This window comes from Telmatherina bonti (assembly GCF_933228915.1).
Source record: "Telmatherina bonti genome assembly, chromosome: 11".
In the NCBI taxonomy this organism is placed as follows: domain Eukaryota; kingdom Metazoa; phylum Chordata; class Actinopteri; order Atheriniformes; family Telmatherinidae; genus Telmatherina; species Telmatherina bonti.
In genome coordinates this window covers 13769606-13795857 of record NC_136629.1, presented here as the reverse complement: position 1 = coordinate 13795857, position 26252 = coordinate 13769606, and the positions used below count along the sequence as shown (strand labels likewise).

The 26252-nt window shown below is 43.6% G+C and overlaps 1 protein-coding gene across 2 annotated transcripts in view; it reads right to left on the bottom strand.

The window, feature by feature from the left end:
- Window positions 1–26252, bottom strand: part of LOC306762139 (serine/threonine-protein kinase VRK1-like) — a gene marked incomplete at its 3' end in the record, with an annotated part of 27977 nt that extends 1725 nt beyond the window's left edge. For both annotated transcript variants that reach the window (XM_079248546.1, XM_079248547.1), the window contains exons 1-12: window positions 26117–26252; window positions 25597–25731; window positions 24176–24231; window positions 22865–22934; window positions 22138–22225; window positions 19474–19582; window positions 16007–16099; window positions 15743–15875; window positions 5792–5912; window positions 5022–5080; window positions 1674–1843; window positions 513–644 (exon numbers count right to left, since the gene is read on the bottom strand). In XM_079248546.1, coding sequence (XP_079104672.1) covers window positions 513–644; window positions 1674–1843; window positions 5022–5080; window positions 5792–5912; window positions 15743–15875; window positions 16007–16099; window positions 19474–19582; window positions 22138–22225; window positions 22865–22934; window positions 24176–24231; window positions 25597–25726 — 1161 coding nt within the window. In that variant the 5' untranslated portion in view covers window positions 25727–25731; window positions 26117–26252. The remainder of the gene's footprint in view (window positions 1–512; window positions 645–1673; window positions 1844–5021; window positions 5081–5791; window positions 5913–15742; window positions 15876–16006; window positions 16100–19473; window positions 19583–22137; window positions 22226–22864; window positions 22935–24175; window positions 24232–25596; window positions 25732–26116) is intronic.

Sequence of the window (26252 nt, the reverse complement as noted above, 5' to 3'; positions counted from 1 at the left end):
TTTAGCTCTGAGTAGAAGTGTTTCCTCTCTCTGAGCTTAGAGCTGAAACATCAGGATACAAATGAAGGTAGCAAGCTTCCAGGTTGCCATGGCATGAAACTGTACAGGTTATGTTGCACCACAGATTCAGATTTAATCTTTTTTATTTAAATGGACTGTCATTATGTCAGACTGGACTTTGGAATTCAGCTCCTCTGAGTTTATGAGTACGATGCAAAAAAAAAAAAAAAAAAAAAAGCCTTCTTTCAGCCAATAAAACCTTTTCATCTCCTTTTTTTGTGTGTTTTTGCTGTCACTCTCAGAGCCTCTATACGAGGTGTTACAGCTGAGAAATGCTGTGGTGACAGAAAAACGTTTGCTGTACCTAGAATTGACCTGCTCACAGCGGCGGCGTCCTTATCGACGCCTTATGGAGCGGTCGATAAAAAGCTGTGGCTACTGCAGTCATGATTGATGTTAGCTGGTTTCCAGCGGGAGTAAAAAGGTCTTTATTGAGCTGTGTGACATCTTACCTGTTGTGACGGAGGTGTAGTGATGGGTGGACCTCTGATGTAGCGAGCCGCCACTTGCTTGGCCTTCCTCCCATCAGATTTGTCTTCATGCACCTCTGCAGACACAGACTTGGCTTTGGCTGCTGCGTCTTTCTGTTGACGTAAGTTAACAGTTGTTGAGGTCAGTTTAAGATGAAGCCAACAGTGGCCTCTGGCATCGGTCTGTCAGAGCTGAAAGACTAAAGGCTGTTGTATTTTTACTGTCAATCAGGCAAAGAAAGTCCACAAAAGTGTGTCGCTTCAAAAGACCAGAGATGAACACTCAACTGTTTGTTTCACGGTATTTTCAGAGCTCATTTTACAACAATACAGCTGTTTAATCAAAGCTGTAAAACATGGATTTCTGCATGTTTGACCAGTTCTGCTCTGAGCCACAAGCAAAAACACAGAAGACCTGCGGTTTTTAAGCTGCCGCATCACATCCAGCCTAACACGAGTAGCGTCCACACTGCTTATTTCTGTAGTTTAAAATGTATTTATAAACAGTTGATGACTTTTCTTTACTGAGTCTTTAAATAAAAAATGTTCCGCCAGGCTGTGATCGGACTAAATGGCCGTGTTTGTGCCGAGCGATTCTGTGAGCAGGCGGTGGCCTTTGTCTCTGCTGACATTTACTCTCTTCACTAAACTGCCAGTAAATGGCCACTTCTGTTTAACAAGGGATCAAACTGGCCAGCACTTTAACATGGAAATGAAATGACACAAGGAGAGGGAATCGGCGCTCTAATTGGAGACGGCCCGGATGGTGTAAAGAGTGTGTCATCAGCTCCTTCAAACTGGGCCATTTGAGAGGGCGCTCGCTGGGGCCGCGCGGGTCAAGAAGGGATGCTGGTGAATTGAAGGAGAATCATGGTCCTCCTCTAGCTCTGAACCCCAACCACCTCTGGTTGACATGCTCATTTTTTGGTAGAGGGAGGGGCGATGTCACACAGGTTAAATCTGCCCTTCACTGCTGTCACGTTTCTGCACTCTGAGGTTAAGAGACTCGACAGGAGGAGGTGGAGGAATCTTTGTGGGCAACACTGAGGTTGTTTAACGCTGACACTCTCATAGCCGGAGATGTGAACGCATCTTTATTGTCAGGATCTCTTCTCTGGTCAGCGCTATCTCTACAGTTCTCACCTTTCCTCGGCTGCGAGGCTCCTTGGTGCTCGACCCTGCAGGGCCTTCGGGCACGGAGAGGTCGAGCTTTCCACTGACACCGCCGCCCATCAGCTCTTTGAGATGCTGGTAGTTGGGCTTGTCTTGGTAGCCCAGAGTTTGCACGTAAAGGAGAAATGCAGCCACCTCACCTGAAGACAGGAGCAGAGTCGGAGATGCAGAACACGTTAGGCTGAGCAGGAGCAATGAAGTCATTTTCTAACATCTGTCATCGGCTATCAGACTTTCATTTTACTAAGTGACAGTATTTAAAGCAGACATTAGGTTCATTGATGCTGCATTTTATGGCTTGAATCATCTGTGGAGGCCTGTAGTCATGCAGCAGCTGCAGAGGTCTCTCAGTGCAGATAATAGACTGGTCGGCTACGTATCTCTGCATACAGCAGATTAGGCATGTGTGCAGTTACAGCAGTGTGTGTGCATACAAGTGTCATACACAGTCAGCCTCCATGCATCACACAGTGGCCAAACGGTGTGTATGACACACTGCAGTGGAAGTTGTATCTCTTTCTCACACACGCGCGCTTGGTTGATGCATACTCCAGCTCTTATCTGCGGCGGACAGCTGGGTTTTGCCGGCAGACGAGTGTACGGTCACGACCGTACATCACACACCCAGTCATCAAACAGGTATGACCTCCCCTTATAAAGAGGAAGATTTAAAAAAAAGCTTTGAAAGGCATGTTGGTGGGACAGCTGTTTAATTGCCACGAAGTTGGAGTGGATCCTCAGGTAACCAGAGTGTTTGTACTTTTATGTTAAATGGAGCAACATGTCGTCTTAATCTCTGCAGATGCTTTGATCTGCTGTAAAGACTTGGTCCAAACCCTCATCATTTCCAGGATGCAGTCTGGGTCTGCTGCTTTCGGAGGGTTGATGCGCTGCAGAGCTCTCCTCACATCCTCAGCAAACACACTTAGAGGCAGCTTACTAGGTGGAACGCTGACCCTGGAGTTGGGGAGGAGTTGGATGCTTCAAAGCAGGCATACAATGTGTAGAGGGCATCTGGGAGAGGTTCTGGTCAAGAGGGCATTCAGAGGGTATCGGCACGGCAGAGTTGTGGTCAGAAAAGCCCAGCTGGAGGCAGGGCACTGATTTAAATGCATCCTGTCTGTTGGTTTTAACCTGATCCTGATGGTTGCAATGAGTTCTTCAATTTAAAGCATTATGTCCGTTAGCTACGGTGGTTAAAGTCCACTGTTTATGTAAAGAATGCCGTGGTGGTCAGTTCTAGAGCTTACAGATATGGTCATGTAGCTTACGAAAAACCAGATTAGCTTCAGCGCAAGAGAAAAACATGCGCTGTTACAGTAAACTTATCTGTGTGAACTCCTGTTAGGTTGTCCTGCCGCCACATTCCACTGCTTTTAAACAAGAGACCTTTTTTTTTTTTTTTGTCCAGCATTTAAGCAAGCAGACTGATGTTCTGGATGCTATGTTCTGCTGAGCAAATTCATTTTATATATATATACGTTCACAGAAGCCAACTCTAGATTCATGGTCCCTGCGGAGAACAAAACCAGTAACTGTCAGGAGCACCAGAAACTAGCAAGTTAAAGACAGAAAGAAAGCTACCTGCTGCTAATGAATAAACTTGCTGGATGACTCAGTGCCAAGCCAAGCCAAGCCAAGCCAAGCCAAGCCAAGCAAACTTTATTTATAAAGCACTTTCTGACAGCCACGTGACACATGCTGAACATTCAGAGTGGAACGTGTTCAGAGAAGAGTGATCATGCCAATGTGACCCCCGCCCCCCCCCTGGGAAAGGGGCAGGCCTGGAGAACCCCGAGACCTGGGCAACCGGCAGTCACCCCCTAGCACAGACCCCAACCACCCCACTCCGGAGCCAGCCATGCATCCACCCAGGAAGTGGCAAAGGAGGGCCCCAACCAGAGACCCCCGCAGTCAGGCAAGATCCGGCCCCGCCGGGCACCAGCTGCCCAGGGCAGGCAGAGCACGGGCCCCAAGGCCCTAAGAGCCCGAAAGCAGACCCCCGCACCCACAAGCAGAGGGCGCAGCCCACACCGACGGAGGGCCAGGATTCCCAGACCGCCACCTAGCGGCAGCCAGGCCACATCCCAGTGCACCAGCTGCGCTCCCTGGGCATAAGACCCCCCCCCCCATACACATACACCAGCACACTCCCTCACACACACACACCCCAAACCCCCGCACACCCAAGCATCATCCCGCCTCCCCCCACACACACACCCCTGCATGCATGCTCCACCATACAGAGACCTTTCTTATAATTTATGCATCCTTCACTCGCGTATGCACGTAACTACCAAAGGTGACCAGAAGAAGAATGTATTTGCTTTGTATTTTCCCATTGAACCTTCCAGTTTGCACGGCTAGCTGCATGATGAAAACGTATCCTCAGTTTTCATGACTTCTCTTCGCTACAACTGAAACAAACACACAGCAGCTCACTACAAGACATGACCCTATGGCGATTTCAACGGACATCCGAGCTTTCTGACCATCTTGGGTAGTTATGAGCATGCATGAGTGATGCTGGCACAAATTATGAAAATCATCTATTACTGCTTACCAGTAAGGACCATCTGGTACACTGGTTTTTATTCATACATGTGCCAAGGCTTTCCCCAGTAGCCTCTTACTCTGGTAAGCTGTATCAGGAATGCTGCTGGTCTGCCATGTTTCTGTAAGCAAAAGCAAACAGCATTTGCTCATGGCCATGTAGCAGTTAGCGGCTAACAGGCCAGCTCGCTCGTCTCTCTTCAGCCCCCACGGCACGCCGCTTCCTCTTTCCTCTCAGCCCTGGTGATTCACCTCTCCAGGCCGTTGTCTTCAGTAGCCTTGGTCTGCTTGAGTTGTGGTTTATTCTTCTCACTGGCGTTCACAAGTTAAAGTAGTCTGGACAAACTGTGCTTCATTGTGTGAAACAAGTTCCACCACCAGTGGCTGAGAAGCTGCTGCACTATCATGCTCTGCCATGATCTCTCTTCTTTAAACAACTTCTGAAAAGTCCAGAAGAATGAGACGATAACTTATTGCATGACGATAATAAAAATTAAAGTAATTTTTTTTCTTTTTTAAGAAATATTCAGACTCTTCAAACGAGGATTGATCTGTTTGATTTGTGCACATGCAGTGGACGCCATATCACTTGAACGAGCTTCAATTATGACATTTAATGTGACTCTTCTATGAAAAAAAGCACAAAATTACAGAGATTCTCCTCCACCCTTCCACTAGCTTCTTGTCTCACATCCTAATTCTAAGTTTAACCTGAGATGTGTAAATGATGTCCTGTAACCTGAAGCGCCTGGCAGCCTTGCTTACCTGTGCTGGATCCACTCACTGACAGCTGCTGGACTGAGTCTGGAAGATTATCCATCAGTCTGAGAGAGCAGGACATAAAAACAGGGAAGAAGTGAGGACACAATGAGAGGTAGGAAAACAGCATAAACCACAGCCAAGGCAATCTGTCCCACGATGTTACTTTTATGATATTAATGCAAGTTTACGGCAACAGTGTACAGTTGTATCTGAATTTGTATGATATGATGGAGAGGAAATTATTACGCTGAAATTACTGCAACAGAGCAAAAGTAAAACTTCTGGAGACAAGAACTGAAGATAAGTATAATGAGACATTTCACTAAAATGTAGAAAACAAGAGTGTGTAGTACCAGCGATGACCACTAGGGGGAAGCTCCTAATGAAGCTCGAGATCTAATTTCACGTGGTGAACATCGTGTGAATCATTATGTATTGTCCCATTTTAAATAAATAAAGAATGAATACATAATGACTTGTAAGTAAAATGGACATATTTTGTAATAATAGTTAGAAGGAAGGAATTCTCACATAATGTCCATTTAATGTTTGACAATAAACAACTGTGCTCTTACTTATTTCAATAGCTGCAGTTAAAACTGTGTATGTGTATTGGTTTGTGTTTATTATGGGTCTTGTGTGGTGTTAAAATCTAGAACATCTGCTCTACGGCAGATGTTTTATTTCGACAGAAGCATTTGGAAACAACAGCTTTATCATGAAATGCTAACACCCAGAATTGTTATGTAGACAAAAACCAAGTGGTTCCCAACCTGGCTTTGGCCTCCTGGACCTGAGTGGGATGTTTGAGAACACCATCCCAGGGCAGAGACCCACATACCCAGTGGAGAAGACAAAAACCCAAGATCTGGAGGTCACTACGTCTCGACGGTGCTATGGAAAGACAGAGGGAAAATTATCTGACATAGGAGGCATACCAACCAATATACTCGTGAACTGTGACTCTTTCTTCATGTTGTGTCCTTTTTTGTTCCTCTAGGGTTAGAAAGGCTTTTAATTTGAAATGGCAACAGCAACAAAAACAAACAACAGATATTTGTAAGAAGCTACACGTCTTACTTGTGAAGTCAGAGTCAACGAGGGATTCCTAAAAAAGCGATCCTAAATGCTGCAGTGAAGCAAGACGAAAACTGATTTACAGCATGACTGTATGGAGATACATCAACATTTTTAACAGTGGAATAATGTTGAGATGCGATTGCTGTGTTCCTAAACAGGTCTGCGTGGTCCTCATCACAACGTACAGAACAGCAGAGTGCTCCTGCTGACTTATAAGGTAATATATTCTTACAATAACACTTTTTAATGAAACCAGACACCTGTGGTTTTATGCGATCGAGACGAGACAGATATCCTTCTCTCTCTCTTTGGCAAAAGACACGAAGGGAAGTCTTGAAATCAGAGATATGTCACCCTGACACAAAAGCTGCTTTCCTTTTGTTTCCACAAAGCAAAAGTCATGATGGCTTCACATTCGGATTTGTCTTCCGTTTAACGTAAATGTCCAGAGAGGTCAGAACTTTAACACCAAACGTAATATGTCAAAACTTCACTGTTTGACCTGCGCACTCTGCTTGTGTCCTTCACTGGGTCATCACAAGACATCCATCAAGCAGCATTTAAACAAAACAAGAATGGAAAAGAAAAGGTCAAGAAAATACAAACTAACCAATCAGATACATCCATACAGACATAAAGAAGTGTGTTATATGGATTAGAATGGCTAGAAGACAGAAGGACTGTATGGCAGGATGAACCTACCAATGGCGCAAAACACAATTTAACCAAATGGGATCCAAATGTCTGGCACTACAGTGGAAACCAAAATGACACCAAGTTCTTCCTGTAAGTCACCTCCCAAAATTTAAACACATAATAACAAAAAAAAAAAAACAAAACAAAAAAAAAAAAAAAAGAGCTTTTTGTTGCTGATTCATTTTTTTTAAGGTAGATGGAATGAAAGTTTTCCATATGGACTGATGGTTTTGTGTAGAAGGTAATCCATTGTGATTAGAATCCTAGTTTGTCTGATTGGAAAGTCTGGTTCATTTGCAGAGGTGTGTATGCAAAGCCAAATTAAAGAGTAAAACTCTGAATCCATTATTTACATAGATCTTGGTTTATCTCAAGTGAACCAGATGCAGAGAGTACAATACAAGGCAATGTGGGTAAGACTTACATCCATGTAGAGTGAAAGGTGAGAGAAATGGCCCAAAATAAAGCTCCTTTCAGCTAAGTCCGGGCGATATGATGATATATATCGTTTGGACAAAAGAAAATGTCTTTTGTTTCATGAGGCTCTATGGTTTACGTCACCGTTATGTGCTTTACTACAGTATTTTACGTCAAGATGCGCTTTACAGCATGCACGCTGCAATACATAAACAAACACGGAGGGAGACGGTAGCAGATGTGTTTCAGAGCAGGGTAATTCACTAAAAGATGACCAGGCAACCAAAACCAGTGAGCTTGTTCCTAAAAGTGGGAAATTTCTGTTGCATGGATGCTGTTTGGATATAAAAAAAAAAACGGACGTGGAACCGACAACAGACTAGCTCGCAGTCCCAACAACAGACTCCGACACAACTACCGGTAACTCCTTTTATCACCTGGGCAAGACTATGGATAAAGAATGGAGTCAACCAGCAAAAGCAGCGTCGAGTGGAGGCGGAAGCTCATAATAAACTCCAGATGCATACGCTACGACAGGCTTTTACCTGTGAAATGTCATACAGACATAGTTCCCCCAGATGGAAGGAGATCACTGCTGCCGTTGCTAAGCACTTCTGACAAATAACTGATGACTGACACAAAATTACACAAACTATTTTATCTCGTTATGTATATCGTTATGGAGATATAAAATGAGCTATGTCGGGATATGAGATTTTGGTTATTTTGCCCAGCCCTACTGTCAGTCATGGTGATGAGAAAACGAGGGTTGCTATTTGGTAAATTGTTGCCAGTTAACAGTCGCGTATTTTCAACCAACACAACACCATTAAACTGGAGGTCTGTAATCTCTCATGTAGATATGGAGATGCTCGTTCATGCTTTCATCTCACCCCATACTGACACCGCAGCGCTGTTTGCTTTACTCAATAAAGCCGTTCTTCACCACTTACAATCCACTCGGAGTGTTGCTGCTTGGCTACTGACCAGGTCAAACGGACATTCCCATGCACAACCTAATAATGTCAGGAACACTCTCCCCGCCAGCACTGGATCTGCTGGACAGCTTTAAGTCTCAGATGAAGACACACTTTTGCGTGAACTGGTGTTCATCCTTCAATGTTATGTCTGAATTTGTGCACTAGTTGTATGTAAGAGCCTATTACTTCTGAAGAAGAAATAAATAGTTTCCTATACTTTTACCTTCTACACAAAACTATCAGTCCATGCTGAAAACTTTCATTCCATCTACCTTAAAACAAAACGCATCATTTAACTGAATTACAGACTCAATTCTTTGCTTTCTCAGACCTAAATTGGACTTTATTTAATTGGACTTCTCATATGGAGTATTGAGCTCCTGTGAGAGTGCCCTACAATGACTTTGTTGTGGATTTGTGCCATTTAACACAACTATCAGCGTAAATGGAAAGACCTTTAGTAAATTGGCAGCAAGGCTGCATACCTATTGTGGCGAACATACTCTATAACTCTTACATCTACAACTACAATCTTTGATAATAAAGTTGCATTGTGGGTTAATAGAGGTTAAAGATTCTGGATCTGAATATGAAGTTTTACCCCCCCATTGAAAAAGGATATATCAAAACTATATATTTCAGCCTTACAGTCTTATTGCATGGAAATAGCAATTTCTCATCCATTTAATCATTCCAACACTTTTTGTGTTTTTTTTTTCTTTTTAAGTCTAAATGTGTCACACAGCAGATCAGTTTTTCACATGGTGCAGTAAATGTAAGTGTAGGAGTGACTCCTTTGTTCATCTGTGGTGAATGAGATTTCTGCAGGTGAAGGTTGGTTTGGACTAAATGTCTGACAGCACAGTAAAGAACTACTGTGCTGTCAATATGCATTACACCTCACCAGGAGCTGATCAGCAGCGTGTCTGCAATATGGAGGCCTGGAGATCCAAAGATCTTTTTTATTTCTGCACTACAAGAATATGAATATTTCAATTTGATATTAAGGAATGCAATATTTGGAGATATGACAGACTGTGTCTGAATGAACTCCTGTGAATCAAATAGTTCTCTGAGAAGTCAGGAGTGTGTTTGCATGTAATGGTGATTGTGTGTATGACTGCATGTATCTACATTTAAGTGCGAGGTCCATCAATACTCTGTGACCGAGTCCATCCAGAGAGGTCAAGCCCGGCGAGTTTAAGCGGCTCAATACTGAGAAATTATATATCGACTGACTCCATCAGAGGACAGAAATCTCCTCTGTGAGCTGCAGCCATCATTGATCCTTCCCAACAAACAGACTGGTCTAACGAGGAAGCACGGTTAATGGCATGTAGGACCAGAACATGAGGGAAGACGGGACTGTAATCTAATTTCATGTCCATGAAATTAAAATATTCTGATCACTTTGTTTTAACTTCAACATGACTGCCCAGATGGTGAGATATCAGGATGCATACCAGGATGCAGACCACGGGAGCATACTGAATAGGAACTGGACCCTGGACTCTGAACTGCTTGGACTATGAAAGGAGGTCCGTCAATGGATGGAAGAAGTGGTAAGAAGACGGGACATGCTGACGTGTTTTATCATGTCTTCGTTCTTCACCATATCACTTATTTTAGCTCATTTTAACAGATTTCCATAAAAACGTCGCCTTGTTGTCAAGTCTATTATGTTTGCACAATGAAACTAAAGGTAAAAAAAAGTTGAAGTTCTTTGATTGAACTAACCAATGAAAGATCTCAGACTCACCTGTTTGAACACACATTTGCTACAAAGTGGAGAAAGTGAGCAAAAAAAAAAAGGCAGGGTACATCCTGGACAGGTTGCCAGTCCATCGCAGGGCCACACAGAGACAAACAATCACTCACGCTCACTCCTTTGGGCAATCTAGAGTAACCATTTAGCCTAATATGCATGTCTTTAGACAGTGGGAGGAAGACGGAATACCCCGAGAGAACCCACGCATACACAGGGAGAACATATAAACTCCACGCAGAAAGACCAATGTCCAAAACTTCGCCCCAGCTGAGGATTGAACCAGCAACTTTCTTGCTGTGAGGCCACAGTGCTAACCCCTACGCCATTGTGCAGCCCTAGAAAACATTTAGAAAGTACATAAAATGTGTTTATTAATGATATGGGACATTTAAAATTCATCAAATGAATCAGTGTAAATGCTCCCAGAATCATTGATGGAAACTGACAACACTGACAGAGCTTAAGAATAAATTCATCGCAGTTGATACTGATTAATTGTCAAATCAAATAATTGTGAAACCCCTGGTCACAGGCCATTAAATCACTGCAAAATGAAGAAAACATTTAATGTTTCAGCTGGACTTTCTACTCAGGTTTTATTCAAAGTAAAAGAAAAATCATTTTATCAAAGTGATATAAAACTGAATAATCGGAGCTGAACCATTATCAAGGCTGAAGATTTCACTTTGGAAAATAACCCTGATGAGTCTCTTTCATTAGAAGGGGATGCACTAATGTGCTGTAGCTCCAAATATGAAACCGTCATAACCTCTCTACTTCCTCTCAATAACTCTGATAACGAGGCTTATATCGGTTTGTCCTTGTGGATGTGAAGCGTGCATTAAGGCTGCAGTACAGTAAGACTTCCCATTGCTTTAAATGATTGCTCAGCGACTCATTGCTTCTGAGAGCACGTTGAAGAAGAAAAAGGATGAAAAATCCATTTGATACCGACAATGAAAAAAGTGCTCAGACTCCCAGAGCTCTATAATAGATTAACAATTAAAGAGATCAACAACTATATTAGGTGGAACTACCGTCTGTGTGTGCTCTGGGCACAATATCACCACTCATTATACCATTTTGTGTGTCTGCTCTTCAGTATTTATGCATGTGTTTTGCCCTTATGTGAAGAATGGCAAAGGAGAACACAAAGGGACTCACATGTCTACACACACACACACACACACGCGCGTTTTCAGCTTCCAAACAAGGCTTGGACATGAGCAGCACATAAATGTCGAACATTCTCATAAATACACGCAGAACAGATGCACCTTCTCCGTATGCTTTAGACAAGGAGGTGAGAAAGAGATGGCCGTGTTGCTAATTATCTGCTTTTGTTATTCAGATTCTCTTAAACGCGCCGCAGTTTCACACTCTTAACCCTTCTGCCTTGCAGTCTTGTTGTTTGGAGATGGTCATCATTCTGCTGTCTGCCCACCAAATGCTGGTAATTACACCGTTTAGCTCTGGGTACATAAGACTGCCACTTGCAAGCTATGTTCACCAAACCTCACCATGGCAACCTGTCAACATCTGTGTGAAGAATAATGCCACTGTGTCAGCAAAGGGCAGACAGGAGTTCTTGGTCATTCATGTGAGGGACAGAATTCTCTTCCTTGAAGGTATGATGGAAGTTGACAATTCAGGAAGATTTTATTGTCTTCTTCATATTAAAAAAAAGGCTTGTTTTTTATGTTTGAGGCTGTCCGGTTGCGGTCTCAGAACTTTAACGGCTCTAATAAGATCACTCCTTGGAAAGACGGATGCTTGTTTACAACAGTGCAGTTGTTGTCCTGACAAAAATTTTACAAGGAAATCAAACTATACATGACTCATCCTTTTCATTTCACAGCTATTGCTGACAGGATACCTCTTTCCCTGCTGCTCTGATTGATCGTATTGATAGAAACTGTGGCATGTCAGGCGGTCTGAGCCACACCGGCTCAGTATCAAATTACCAGCTAGTGTAGCTGGTTGACATGGAGTACATCAAGGTAATCGGTGGTATGGTCTTCGGTTTAACCAAACATCAGAGTCGTGTGCGTGTGTGTGTGTGTGTGTGTGTGTGTGTGTGTGTGTAAATGGGTAAATGCAAATGGGAAAATCAATGGTCAACAAAGGGGGGGACCATGTAGGCATTTTGTGAGGTAATGTATTCCCAATATGAGCTTCTGGAAGCAGAGGCTCTGCAACAGAGGACTACACCGGTTTACATCAGGTTGATAAAGATGCTGTGAAATATCTGCCAAAATGTAAAAACCTGTCATGCAATCTGAGACATTTGACCAAAAATAAAGGTGTAATTGAACGTTGCTAATTCCGAATGATTTCTCATTTTAATGTAAACCCCATGATATGAATGTGTACTGCTTGCCTTGAGTAAAAACAAAACACACAACTTGGGACTGATTTCATTCATCTGAAACAATTTTCAATAAATTCAAACTCATGACAATTACCAGACTTTAGTTTTTTCTTATAAATTGTGGGGAAATGACCTAGAAGGGTCTTACTTTATCTCTGGTTTTGACCATATACTGTATTTAAAGAGATGGACATAGCCTCTGTGACATCACCCGCAGGTTTCTGAAGAGCTGAATTGAAGCACAGTGGGCGGCTCCTACCATCAACATCTTAGCAGGGGCATGTGTGTCGTCTCGCCCAGAAAATACAAATATGGCCAAAGAGGTGAAGCTGACAAAGGGGCTGTGAGCATCATGGTGGATGATTGACATCGAGCGAACTCTGAGCTGCCTGTAGCTAAGAGCTAACCGAGCTAAACCGGAGATAAGAGGAGCTAACCAGCTAACGGAGGTGAGTGGGCTAAAGCTAAGTCACGTTGTTAACTGGCTAAAAACCGCGGTTGTTCTACGTTCTCCTTACTTGAAGCAGGAGATCGGGTGCCTATCAATCAAAAGGACAGGCCCCTAAATATGCCGAACTTTGAAATGAAATTACTCTTAAACGGGCGAGTTGGAAAAAAATTCTTTGCCCCACAGTTGTCATGAAGGTAAACCTGACCTATTAAACCAAAAATGGATTTTTCAACCAGGCTGTAAACATCTTTATTTCTGCTGTGAAGTTGGTCTTTTTAATATAGGAATCTACGGGGATTTGCACTGTTTTGCAGCCCCTGGTGGAAGAGGGGGGAACTGCAGTTTAATGCACTTCTGCATAGGCTTCACTTTTAACTGCCGGAGGTTGCTGCTTGGTTTTGACCCATGAAGTTCTCTGTAAAGTTTAGGCAGGCAGTGTATTGGGCCATTATAAAGCTATGAAGAACAGACATTACCATCACTGGAAAATCTTGAGGATGCATCTCCTACACTGCCAGTCATTAACAGGAAGAGCGCACAGACCAGAAAAGGTAACTCAGATCAAAGGTGTAAGGAGGTAAACTGGTTTTATTGGACACTCAACTAAACGAAGGAGCAGGTTTACACACCAAAGTGCAACGCAAAGGTCATTCACTGAAAGTGTTTTCCTGGTTCTGCTGTTTAAGGACATGGTTTTTTTTTTGTTTTTTTTTTTCTTATTGTATCAGTGGGTGTCTGTCATAGACCAATTTAGAAACCCCGACTCCTAGTATTAAGAGCAAAGCTGCAGGAATTTGTACAGAATCTGCCAGAATCTGGTCTGCCACTTTTTCCTTAAAAAAGCAACAAGTTTCAGCAGATGCTGCACCAAACATTGGGAATCTTGTGGATTGAAGCTGCGTTCCTAGACATGCAAGTGAAGTGTACAGTACGCACAAGGCAACTCCGAACCACTGCAGATGTGTGTTGTTGATATTAAGCTTAATGCTCCGTTTTGGAGTCCAGACAGATACAGAGATCATTTATGATTTCAAAAAAGAGCTTAAAATTCAGTTGCTCTTCTGCTTTCTGGTATGTACCTTTTTTGGTCTAGATGCGAACTAGGGCTGGGCAAAATGACGATGTATATATTGTTTGGATGATAGAAATTGTGTATCATTTCATATGAGGATCTATCGTTTACACCACGATAAAGTAGACCTGGTCTAATGTGCTCTTGATTTCCCCAAAAATTTCCATAAAATTATCACTTACCAGTACTTTCACAAACTAAATAAAAGTTTCATAAATCACAAGCTGAACTGTGTGTAAACGAATCGTTATTCCCTGTAGTCAGTCCACATTTCAACATCCAAAGTCTTGTAGTTCTTCAGCAGGACCTGGTCTAATGTCATCAAGGTAACTTCTGCAACGTCAGGCTACATCTGAACATTCACTCACACCAAACGGCTTGATGTCATTTATCTTCCGGCATGACCTTTCTGACTCAACATGCTTGCATGTTCACAGCTCTCTGCCTTGATGTGCAAAGACACGTGTGGGCACATGCAGGTGAGCTCTGTTCAACCAGCAGACAGAGGGCGTAGGTGCGAAAATATATGGTGTAAATAACAGATAACATCCAGAGTTAACAAACTTTCCTTCCATTCCACCGATAAACTTGTTTGATCAGTTATATTTAATGTTAACAGTTGCTCATTTCTGCATCTGTCCCACATCTGTGCAAAGCCGCGTTCGTCGCACATCATTGGTAGACAAAATCAACCTGAAGAGAGTTCACATTATTGCACACAGGTTATTAAACTGTTTTTCTCCCTTTTTTTTCGCTGCAAAAACTTTGCAGCAAGAAATCCGACGCCATAACCCTTTTAGCCTTGTGTTTCCAGCTGGCTGTGTTGACTGCTGGTGGCAATCTAAAGTATAACGGTGTGTTCAGACCAAACGCGTTTTGAGCGTCAAGAGCAGCAGGTTTCCATGTAAAGTCTATGGGGAGGTGCGGCAAACGGGCATCGAGCTTTCTCGCGTCGCATTTTGAGCAGAACGCGCATCAAAAGCCAGAGATGGACAAAGCTGAACTTTGGCCGATCGACGCGGGGCGTCAACCAATCAGAGCAATCAGCTCGCAGCTCCTGGAGGATTCCTGTGGAGAACCCAGACACGGAGCTGAGATGCGACTCCGTGCAATATTTAGGATAACCATCCCTTGCTAAAAAGCTGAATGTTACTGATTTGGCAACGTAGCAGGATACGTTGCCTAGCAACACTTTGTTTGGGGGCGGCGGCGGCTCTCTGCTGAGTGCGGCTCTTGTTGCATTAACATTGACTAACTGCCCGACGACAACGTTCTCTAGCTTTATTTATTAAATAAAATCATGCCATATCTCTACTGAATCCGCCATCATTCAAACTGACCGGAAGGAAAGCGCTGCCTCCCTCCTCTCTTTTCCGCCGTGTTTGCCGTTCGCTCCAGACACACAAGCGGCAGACGCGACAGGAGCGTTGGGAGCGTTTTGGGCGTCGGACACAAAAGTGGCAGTTTAGTGACCAGCGTCGAGTGTTCAGCGTTTTGAGCATTTTCGACGCTCAAAACGCATTTGGTCTGAACACACCGTAATAAAGAATTATCTTTAACCAGTGCTGAGGCTTTCAAGGTCAAGTTCAGTTTCATCTTGATGGGAGCTTGTTCAATATCAGGCAACTGCAGGCCAAAACCAGGACCGCAGTCAGCAACTTCCATGAACTGCATCGTGCCAACTGCGCTAAACTGCATCACATAAAAGATTTTTTAAAAGTTCTTTTATGTGTGCATTTGCTCTCGCTGGGGGACCCCCTTTCCTTAAGCAATACAACTGTACATATGCTGAGTGGATTAGCACACCCTCTTGACCAAAGTGGCAGCATGCGAGCAGGTGAGCAGGTTCATCTACATGTACTGGTGAAATCTACAGCTGGTGAGCTTACCAACTCCTTTGTGGGCATCAAGGCTGGTGTACTCAACGGTCCCATTGTGGGCCTTCTTTGGGTTTTCTTTATATTCTTTGTGGACTCCATCAGGGCTGTATCTGTATGAGAGCCCGTAGTCTGCAAGGTAGACCTAGAGTGGTCCACAGGATACAAAAATATGAAAAAAAAAAAAAGAAAAATACTTTACTGTGATAGAACTGTAAGAAAAATTAATTTCAGCACAAAAAAATCAAGACTGTCACAGTGGACTAGTGGACTAACTTGTTCAGGGTCTCTGTAACCCAGCATGAGGTTGGCAGCCTTGATGTCTGAATGGACATACTCATTTTCATGAATATACTCCAGGACATCCACCTGTGGCAGGGACCACAAACACACAGAAGCAAAAATTATAATGAGAATAAAGGATGAGAATACACATGTCGAAAGTCACACGGCGTTCTCTTTGTGCTAGAGGGCTCATTATCTTTTAATTAGGCTCCTGACTGTGAACTTTTTAGCAGAGACGTTGGTTTTCCTTCTCTGTTTTGTTTAGGTACACCAAAATCAAAGAAGATCCATCCATCTATTCTATCCATTCTCCGCCGCTTATCCAGGGTCGGATCGCGGGGGTAGCAGCCAGACTTCCTTCTCCCCAGCCACATCTGCCAACTCTGCAGGGGGGATCCAAGGGCGTTCCCAAGCCAGCCAAGAGATATAATCCTTCCAGTGTCCTGGGTCTTTCCAGTGGTCTCCTCCCACAGGGACGTGCCCGGAACACCTCACCAGGGAGGTGTCCAGGAGGCATCCTGACCGGATGCCCAAGCCACCTCAACTGGTTCCTCTCAATGCAGAAGAGCATCGAGAGGAACCAGCGGCTTTACTCTGAGCCCCTACAGGATGACTGAGCTTCTCACCCTATCTGAGGGAGAGCCCAGCCATCCTGCGGAGGAAACTCATTTCAACCACCTGTATACGAGATCTCATTCTTCCGGTCACAACCCACATCTTATGACCATAGGTGAGGGTAGGAGCATTGATCGACTGGCAAATTGAGAGCTTTGCCCTCTGGCTCAACTCCTTCTTCATCATGACAGATTGGCGCAGCATCCGCATTACTGCAGATGCCACACCAATCCATGTGTCGATCTCAAGCTCCATCCTTCCCTCATTTGTGAACAAGACCTGGCAGGACCTCACTCCCGACCCAGAGAGGGCAATCCACCCTATTCCAGCTGAGGACCATGGCCTCAGATTTGGAGGGGCTGATTCTCATCCCAGCCGCTTCACACTCGGCTGCGAAACGTTCAATCTAGAGCTAGAGATCACAGCCAGATGACGCCAACAGGACCACGCCATCTGCAAAAAGCAGAGACCCAATCCTGAGACAACCAAACCGGATCACTTCATCACCTTGGCTGGGCTTTGAAATTCTGTCCATAAAGGTTATGACCAGAATCGGTGATAATGGGCAGCCTTGGCGGAGTTCAACCCTAACTGGAACAAATCCAACTTACTGTCAGTAGTGTGAACCAAGCTCTGACACCTGTCGTATAGGGACCGGACAGCTCGTACAAGGGGGTCTGGTACCCCATACTCCCAGAGTACCCCCGAAGGGAAGCCCCCAGGGGACACGGTCGAAAGCCTTCTCCAGGTCTACAAAGCACGTGTAGACTGGTTGGGCAAACTCCCATGCCCCCCTCCACCCGAGTCCCCCAGCTCTGCGTTTTCATTAGAAGTTGTGTTGGTAGGATTGAGGAGATCCTTGAAGCATTCTCTCCACCGACCCACAACATGCTGAGTTGAGGTCAGCAGTACTCCATCTCCACTGTACACACCGTTGATGGAGTACTGCTTTCCCCTCCTGAGGTGCCAGATACCAGAATCACCTCAAACCCATCTGGAAGTCATTCTCCATGGCCACGCTGAACTCTTCCTACGCTCAAGTTTTTGCCTTGGCGACAGCTGATGCCACATCCCGCTTAGCTTGTCGATACCTATCAGCTTACTCCAGAGTCCCACAGGCCAAGAAGGTCCAATAGGACTCCTTCTTCAGCTTGACAGCATCCCTCACTGCAGGTGTCCAACAAGTTTTGGGATTACCGCCTCGACAGGCACCAATGACCTTACCGCCACAACTCACCACCTTAAAGTGGAACTATTATGTGCATTTCAGGCTAATTTATTTTTATTTCTGAGACCAGAAGGGCTGGGATTGATCGAATTATTGTCACAAATCGCTTTATTTACCTCAGACCGACCCTTTCCATAGACTGTCAGATCAGCCTGTGGGCAAAACGAGTGGATTAAGACTCTTTTGCATTAAGCCCCGCCTCCCGCCACTGCACTACATCGGGAGCGCGCACCGCAACTGCTTTCGCTGTCATTGTAACATTTCATAAACAGAAGGATTAGGCTAATATGAACTCAATAAAAAAACAAAATACAATGTCAACACATAGCATACAGCCCTACATGTTGAAACCTGAATCAGACCCTGAAAACGAAGTGGAAAACAGCAACCCACAGTAACGAATGCAGCAGGATGTCTCTCTTTGGTAAACTCACCAGTCATCGTTTGAAATAACTTTATCCAACGTTTCCCACCAGCCTGATGTATTTGTACATGCCCTTGTTAACCAGTATAAGGTAACCAATCACCGAACCTTATCCTCATCCTCAAAAGCAGTTGGTTTTCAAAATTACATGCATTAATCCTAGCATCAAAACTAACCAATCGCCGAACCTTATCCCCCAGGACGTCACAAGGATTTCGAAGTAGAAAAAAACTCTCTAAAACGACTCGTTTTTCGTCACCATGGAAACCGAACGGAAAGAGTACTGGAAGTCAAACTCAAACTCAAACTCAAACATGCGTTTAGGTGATTAAAAACAGTGCCGTTCAAATGTCTGATGAGGATTCAACACTGTAACAATGTAGAAAGCTAAGAAAACTTGAAATACCATAATAGCACCCCTTTAACAATAGAGGCATGGAATCAATGTCCCCCGCCTCACTCGGGACATGGTTAAAGTTCTGTTGAGGGTGGGAGTTGAAACTTGCCCTGACAGGGGACTCTGCCAGACATTCCCAGCAGACCTTCACAACATGTTTGGGCCTGCCAGACCTGACTGGCTACCTAACCCACCATCTTAGCCAACTCAGCACCAGGTCGTGATCAGATGACAGCTCCACCTCGCACACAAGCTCAGGCTCCTTCCCCGCCAGAGAGGTGACATTCCACGTCTCTTGAGACAGTTTCTACAGCCGAGGATCAGATCGCCAGGGTCCCTGCCTCTTGTTGCCACCCAGCTCATGTTGCACCCAACACCCACGGGTCCTCCTGCCGATGGTGAGCCCACAGGAGATGAGGCCCATGTAACCCTTTTGGGCTAAGCCCGACCGGGCCCCACAGGCAAAGGCCCAGCCACCGGACGTTTGCTCTCCTGCCCCAACCCCGGACCTGGCTCCAGAGGAGGGCCTTGGTGACCCGCGTCCGGTCAAGGGAACACTTCTGCCAATGGTCGTCATCATGGGGGTCGCTGACCTGCACTTAATCTGGTCCCTCCAGTAGACATTTGTTTGCCATGGGTGACTCTAACAGAGGCATAAAGCCCCCGACAACATTGCTGCTAGGATCTTCAGGACACACAAACACCTCCACCACAATAAGGTGGCGGCTCAGGGATATTTACAAAAAATTAAAGAACAGAGGTCCATAATTATGATGCTAAAAATGATTTCTCACCAGCCTTCGACCAAGCTGGAGCACAGTGTTCTTTTTCAGTCGGCCTCCGTTGCACTCACATATTTTCTGAAGGTCGCTGCCCAGTCGGTCCATGGCCATGAAGCGATACCTTAGTAGGAGAGGAATTCATTCAAAACATCATTCTCACACGGAATGTTGCAAAAGACCAAATAAACCAACAGATGTATAGGCAGCATATATCAGCAGCCAACTAGCCAATTTTTGAACAACTCTGAAATAAATGCAATTGAATCAAATCAGATCAATTCTATTTATATAGCACCTTTCATATTTGAAGCAGGCAAAGGGTATTTAAACAACAAAGAGTACCAATATACACACAAATGATCATCCACACACATACAGACACCACTCCAAGCCCATATTGCAGAGAACAATTCTAAAAGTATACCTTCTGTCTCCTTAACCATTAAATAAATATAGAATGAAATAAATGAACATCTGGCTCTACACACCGTGAGAAAACGATAACCTGGGGATCCTTTCACACCAGAGCCCAGCCCACCCAAAACTGCAGAGCCCATCACCACCAGAACAGCCATGACTCAGGGTAGGCCCAGATCCATTATCCATCCATTTATCTACACCCAAAAGGCTGCAATGCAAGGGCCACCCCAGTGCCATGCCTGCCCATGATGTGGTCTCTGCCCGTGTTGTCAGTGCCTACCTTGGAATTTACGTCACCCATAATGATCTTTATGTCTTGCTTTGGTGTTCTGTCCACAATTGCTTAAATCTGTTCGTAGAATTGTTCTTTCTCTTCCGTGGCAGCGGCGTTTGTTGAAGCGTAGCACTGTATGATGGTGACTTTCCTGCCCTTGGAGTTGAATCTGGCTGTGAGAATCCTTGATGACACAGGTTCCCAGGACAGCAGTGCTTGCGTTGCCTCAGGTGTCATCAGCAGCGCAACTCCATACATGTGAGGTTGTCCTTCCTCCTGGCAAGTGTAGATAATGGTGTCTCCACTTGACAGTTTGGTTCTTCCACTTCCATTCCATCTGGTCTCACAAAGGCCTAGTATCTTTCGGTTGTATCGATGGATCTCGCTACACACTTGTGCGCTCCTTTCAGTCTCATATAGGGTTCTGATGTTGGTCTTGGCCTTGGTCGTCAGAAGAGTTGTCAGCGCACTGGCTTCCAGAAGACTTTCACCAGCTGGCATCATGGGCTCCACTAGAGAGGACCCTTCCTGAACCAAGAAGGTTTTAGATTCTGTCATTGCGGTTTCTGTAACAGGCTTTGTTTTGCAGAATTGGGTTGTTAGCGCTATTCAAACCCCCAACCTGGAGGACCAGTGAGTGCTCTTAGTCTGGCCTCTACCCTTCAACCTGTCTGGCATGGGTGGCCCTACCAGGAGACAAATCTCCAGCCAGCATAGCTCTCGGGGTCACTGAGACACGCAAGCCCCCTAACCACAACAAGGTGGCACTCGCTAGGGAGTTTCTTGAGGACACAGAAGTAGCAAACCTGTGGTAAATTTGGTGGCGATAGACTCGCTGAAGCCTCCTACTCAGGCTACTGTCTTTCAACTTCCTCCTCATATCTACAGACGGGCAGTGATGTCTTTGGAGTCATCAGTCGGCCAACCACAGACAAAATGAGCACTGCATGGTGCCAGGGCATGAGCTTCCAGTTTCCGTGACCAATCGCACAAATCCAGGCAACTCTCTGGTGTTTCTTCACAAGGAACCAATGAAAACTAATTCCCCATTTACGTGACTTCTCTCCTCTTCGACTGGAACAAATGTGCAACAACCCTCGGGCATTGTTCTCATTTTCTTGGCAGAGACAACTCCATGGTGATCTTGGCAACATCCAAGCTTTCTCACCTTCTGTTGTAGTCACAAGCATGTAAGAGTGACATATCCATGAACTATAAAAATATTCTATTAAGTCTAATTAAAACATGAGTTTCCCTATTGAGGGTTTGGAAGCTGGTCCAGCCATGCATGACTCTTACTTCATGTGATCCCCTTTATGAGGTCCACATCGGGCAAACATTAAGGGTTCAACAGATAAGATGTTATTAGACTGGTATTCTGCTGATCTGGTGCAAGACTTTGTGGATTTCTTCACTTATATATTACACTTTTATGTTTTGGATGGACTTCTGCTGACACACACTGCAATGTTAGTATGTTGTTAAGAACCCAAATTTACATTTCACTGATGTAAATATAAATATTACTAGGCTGTGACGATATGATTCAATTCAATTCCAATTTTTTCGGTGTCAATTTGATTTAAATGGCGATTCTCAGAATTCTCTCACGATTCTTCGATATTGCTGATTTTTGTAAACTAAAAACAAAAAAATGTAGAAAGCTTTTTTTTGCTAGTCATTTTTCTTGATTTCAATTAAGAAAAAAACAACACAGTAGCCAGAGCATCATTCTGCTGCTATAATACCCAAGACGACAGGTAAAAAGGTCAATAAAAACAACAAAAAGAATTATAATGGATTATTTTTATTTATTTGAAAAAAAAAAAAAGATTTTTAACAAAAAAAGAAAAAATCTATTTTAAAATTTTTAAGCAAAAAATCCTGATAAAAAAAAATTAAAAAATCTTTCGATTCGATTTCCTGCCCCTAAATATTACCATTTACTGTCACCTTCCACCACATTTTTTCAATAATAGTACCTGAGACCAGCATGTTCTGCGAGTCCAGATCCCCAGTAGGTCGGGATGCCCAGAAAGTCCAGTTTCTTGCTCCTCTTCCACTTTCCCACTGAAACAAACAGAGAGGAGGATTAATTCTGTTTAAACTCTTGCACGAGAAAACACTGGACACAAACTGCAGAGGCTGGATCACTTTGTTGGCTTTTTCGACATTTTCTGGACAGTTTTGTCAAGATTACCTGGATGTAACCTACACAATCATCTGACAGAACTTCTTTTAATGAGTCTGAATAAAAAGATCCACTCTATAAGAAAACCAGGTAAATGTTCTGTCCAAACAGCAGATTTGTCTTTCTAACTCTCAGAATGTGCAAACATCAAGTCTGATATTGAGAGTAGACACATTGCAAATTCACACAAACACAGATGCCCCCAGACAAAGTAGTGGGCCTGGCCCAGGACTTGATGGCGGCTAGCCTGACTGGCTCTCAACCAGGCTGGCAGGTGGTCAGGGGCTCAGTGGAGGCCCAGGCATCATTACATGTGAGTGGCTTTCTCTCCTCCAAGTGAAGGCCTTGGAGAGTGTGGAGAGGAGGCCCCAACTGCCACCGAGGTGCGTGTTTGCTTTGGATTATTATTAATTACTGTGCAGCAGGCAGCAAGCTTCTGTGTCTGCAGCCACTTCATCAGTCAAATGCTCTCGTGCTCCAGTGAGCTGCCTGGACACTGGACAGGTTGTGCTACTCACTGCTCTCTGGTTTGGCTGCCCTCTGGTAGAACTTGAGCTCTGAAAACAGGGGGCCGTTCTCCTGGTACTCCTGCACAAATGAGCATGCAAACGTGTTAGATCTACGCAAAGCTAGAAGTCGAAATTCATAAAGTTAATCTGTTAACAGATTTTCCAACCAATGACCATTATTGTTTTTGGCCAAATACAATCTTGCCTTTTTAAAGCGTCCTGGTCTTCCTCTCTTTTTGCACAACTACACCATAGCAGCACCGTTTGGCATCAGTAAATTAGGACAGCTTATACTGAGGGCCAAATATCACAGATAAAGTCTTGTTTCCACTTTTCAGATGCTGGTTTTCACGACGTGTTTAATGATTGTAGACCTGCTTCTTCATTTCTAATGTGTTGTTGTGTTCTAGTTTGCCATGTTAGTGTGTATTTGTGGATACTTTTCTGTCTCATGGCTTCATCTCACAACACTGGAAAAGCTTATTAATGTAAAAATCTTGATCAAAATGCAGGAGGAAAAGAAAATAGAAAAGGAACTACCTTTCTAAATAAAACACATGGAAAAAAGTTTTTTTTAACCAATTTATTTCAAATTCAAGACTGTTTATTTGTTATCTGCAGGTTCAACCAGGCCCTGCCTCTCGCCCAGAGATTGCTGGAATAGGCTCCAGTCTTCCCAGTGGCTGGATCAACTGAATTCTTTTCATCTGGGACTAAAAAAAATCCATTATTTGGAAAAACAAACTGAACTGAGTTGGACCAAAGCATTTTAAAGTCAAAACACTAAAGAAATAAACAATGCAATCAAGTGTGAGTGGAAGAACAGAACCATCAATAATAAAAAATGAGCCTGTTTGCTTCAAGTATATTAAGCTCGAATGACAGATATATTTAACAAACTAATCCCATGGAAAATCTCTTTGTGATATTTTGTATGCATTTAAAAACTTTTTTTTTTATGCTTACAGCACAGATCCCAGTAAATATCCAGTGGATGTGAGTCATCTTACCATGCTGATCTGCAACAAGCGGAAACATCACAACACTGATTAAAGTTCACTTTTTGCTGACTTGTCAAACATCAGTGGGGATCACTGAGTGAAACTATGTGACACACTGTCTCACAGTGACCAAGTCACATGATACTTCACGAGACTGACTCCCAAACAACAGGGCAAACATGAAAGTGTTGCTTTAGTCATCCCAGTAACTGCTTTCTGCTTCCAGTAGCACAGTGTAAAAAAAGGACATCCAATAATACACATAAAACCTTCCAGTATTGTGTGGTACTGAATACTGATGAGCTGTGGCTGTACTCACCACTTTAATGACAAAGTCTGTGTTCCTGGCAACCGGTCTGTCTATGTCCTGGGAGGCTTATTGGTAACAAGGAAAGAGTGAAGATAAGACAAAGTTGCGACACTGTTAGGTTTTCATTACATCAGGTCACTCCACGATACAAACAAGACTAGAAGACTAAAAGGCAGAACAGAGATTATCTCATCATCATCTCAGTCATTCTGATTTGTTTGCACGTTTCCAACTAAGAACAAAACAGATCAATCAGACTGGTGCAAAACAACACAGGAAGCTCTTCTACCAGTCTGCATTAGAGACGTCACAATTACACAGTTAGTCGCAGTATTAAATGTTGTGATTAGTTAGTAGTAGAGATGCCTCAATACTGTCCCTTTCCAGACAAGACTAAACCTGAACCGTATCAGCAGATCAGAACAGTTTGCGGTTTAAATGAAAACAGACGCGGCATGTTCGAGCGGGGAAGTATGAAAGAGGAAGAGTTATCAGAAACACACAGAACAAATCATCCTTGTTAGATTTCTTTGGTTATAGAAAAATATACGGGTGTGTCACCGTGTAGGACGATCCAAGGCTGGTAATCATGACATATAAATGTTGTACTGGAGGTAAAAAATACATCATCGTGTTTAATCACCTGGACGACAGCCAGAAGCTTTGTACGACAAAGTAAAGGAAAGGATACAGTAACTGGAATTAATTACATAAATGTTTACCAAAGGAAACAGTGAAATAAAATGTTATTGTGTTGTTTGCATGTTTGTTATCGTGTACAACTTGGTTTGGACATAACAAGATAAGCAGCATTGCCACATGGAAGCAGAACAGAAAGTTATGTGTGTTCAAACATGTTTAACTTTATGCGGTTTATGCTTTTTTGTCATCAGATTGCAATAATCTGTACGTGATACTTTTATTTCAGATATGTGTTCATATTTCTTTAGTTTCACAGTATTATTTATGTTTCAAACAGCAGTTATTCTGCTAAAGCAAAGCTAAAACTCTAAGCTAGCAGGACGTTCCCCTCCCTGATACCAGATAAAGGTCCTGCAGCCTTTTCCATCCATTTTCTCTGACACAAAACCAGAAGTAATACGTAGTATTTTAATGCGCGCAGAGCAGAGATGATTCTGTCTCCATCCGTATTCTAGATCTACTTATTCCCACGCACGCTCACATGGGGAACCATTGATATGACAGTTGTGAAAAGAGTGATTGAGGGGATTTCTAAACCATTAACATACTTTCCAAATTCAATTCAACCATAGAAATAAATCTGTTACTGTTTATGTGAGTTCACACATGTATAATGTTGTGAAATTGGCTCATAATTTAATTATTTCTCTGATGATGATCATAGCAAGAATCAATAATCATGACATCCCTTGTCTGCAGTGTATGTATATAATCTGTGTGTTCACTACCAAGATAAATGAGTCCAAACCCGCCTCGGCCGATTATTTCACCCAGTCTCCACTTGTTCCTCTCAGCATCTGTCAGTATGAAGCCGTCTGGCAGAGGCTTGGGAAGGGTATTCTTTCTTGGTGGTGCCATCACAACTGAAAAACAGGACAATCCCAGTTGTTTTCCTCATGTAAACTAAGAAAAGACAATAAATGTAGGTTATACTGCAGCTGTGGCTCCAAACTTTGCACCAGCAACTGAAAGTGAAACCCCAGATGGCATCATGGCAGGTTCTTCCCACCAGCCTGTCTGTTGGGGGATTTTTGTGTACTATTACTAATAACCTCTATGTGTTAATGTCCGACATGTCCAGACATGTCCACAATATAAAGGAGACGCTGCTGGCCGTTGGTTGTCTCAAAGTCACGCGCAGCAACAGATGAAGACTTTAGAGGACAACGGCTGGACAGCAACCGTTAGATTAAAGTTTAAAAAACTAACCGTCCGACTGTTGGTCAGAATGTCGTCACCATTACTTACAGGAAAAAGTATGAGACAACCTCCGCAGGAAGATGAAGTCGTGTAGAGTCAGATTAGCTTATTATTTAAAAACACATTAAAAAGCTGACATCAAAATAAATGTACATCCATCCTACTGCCACTCCACTTATGCCCG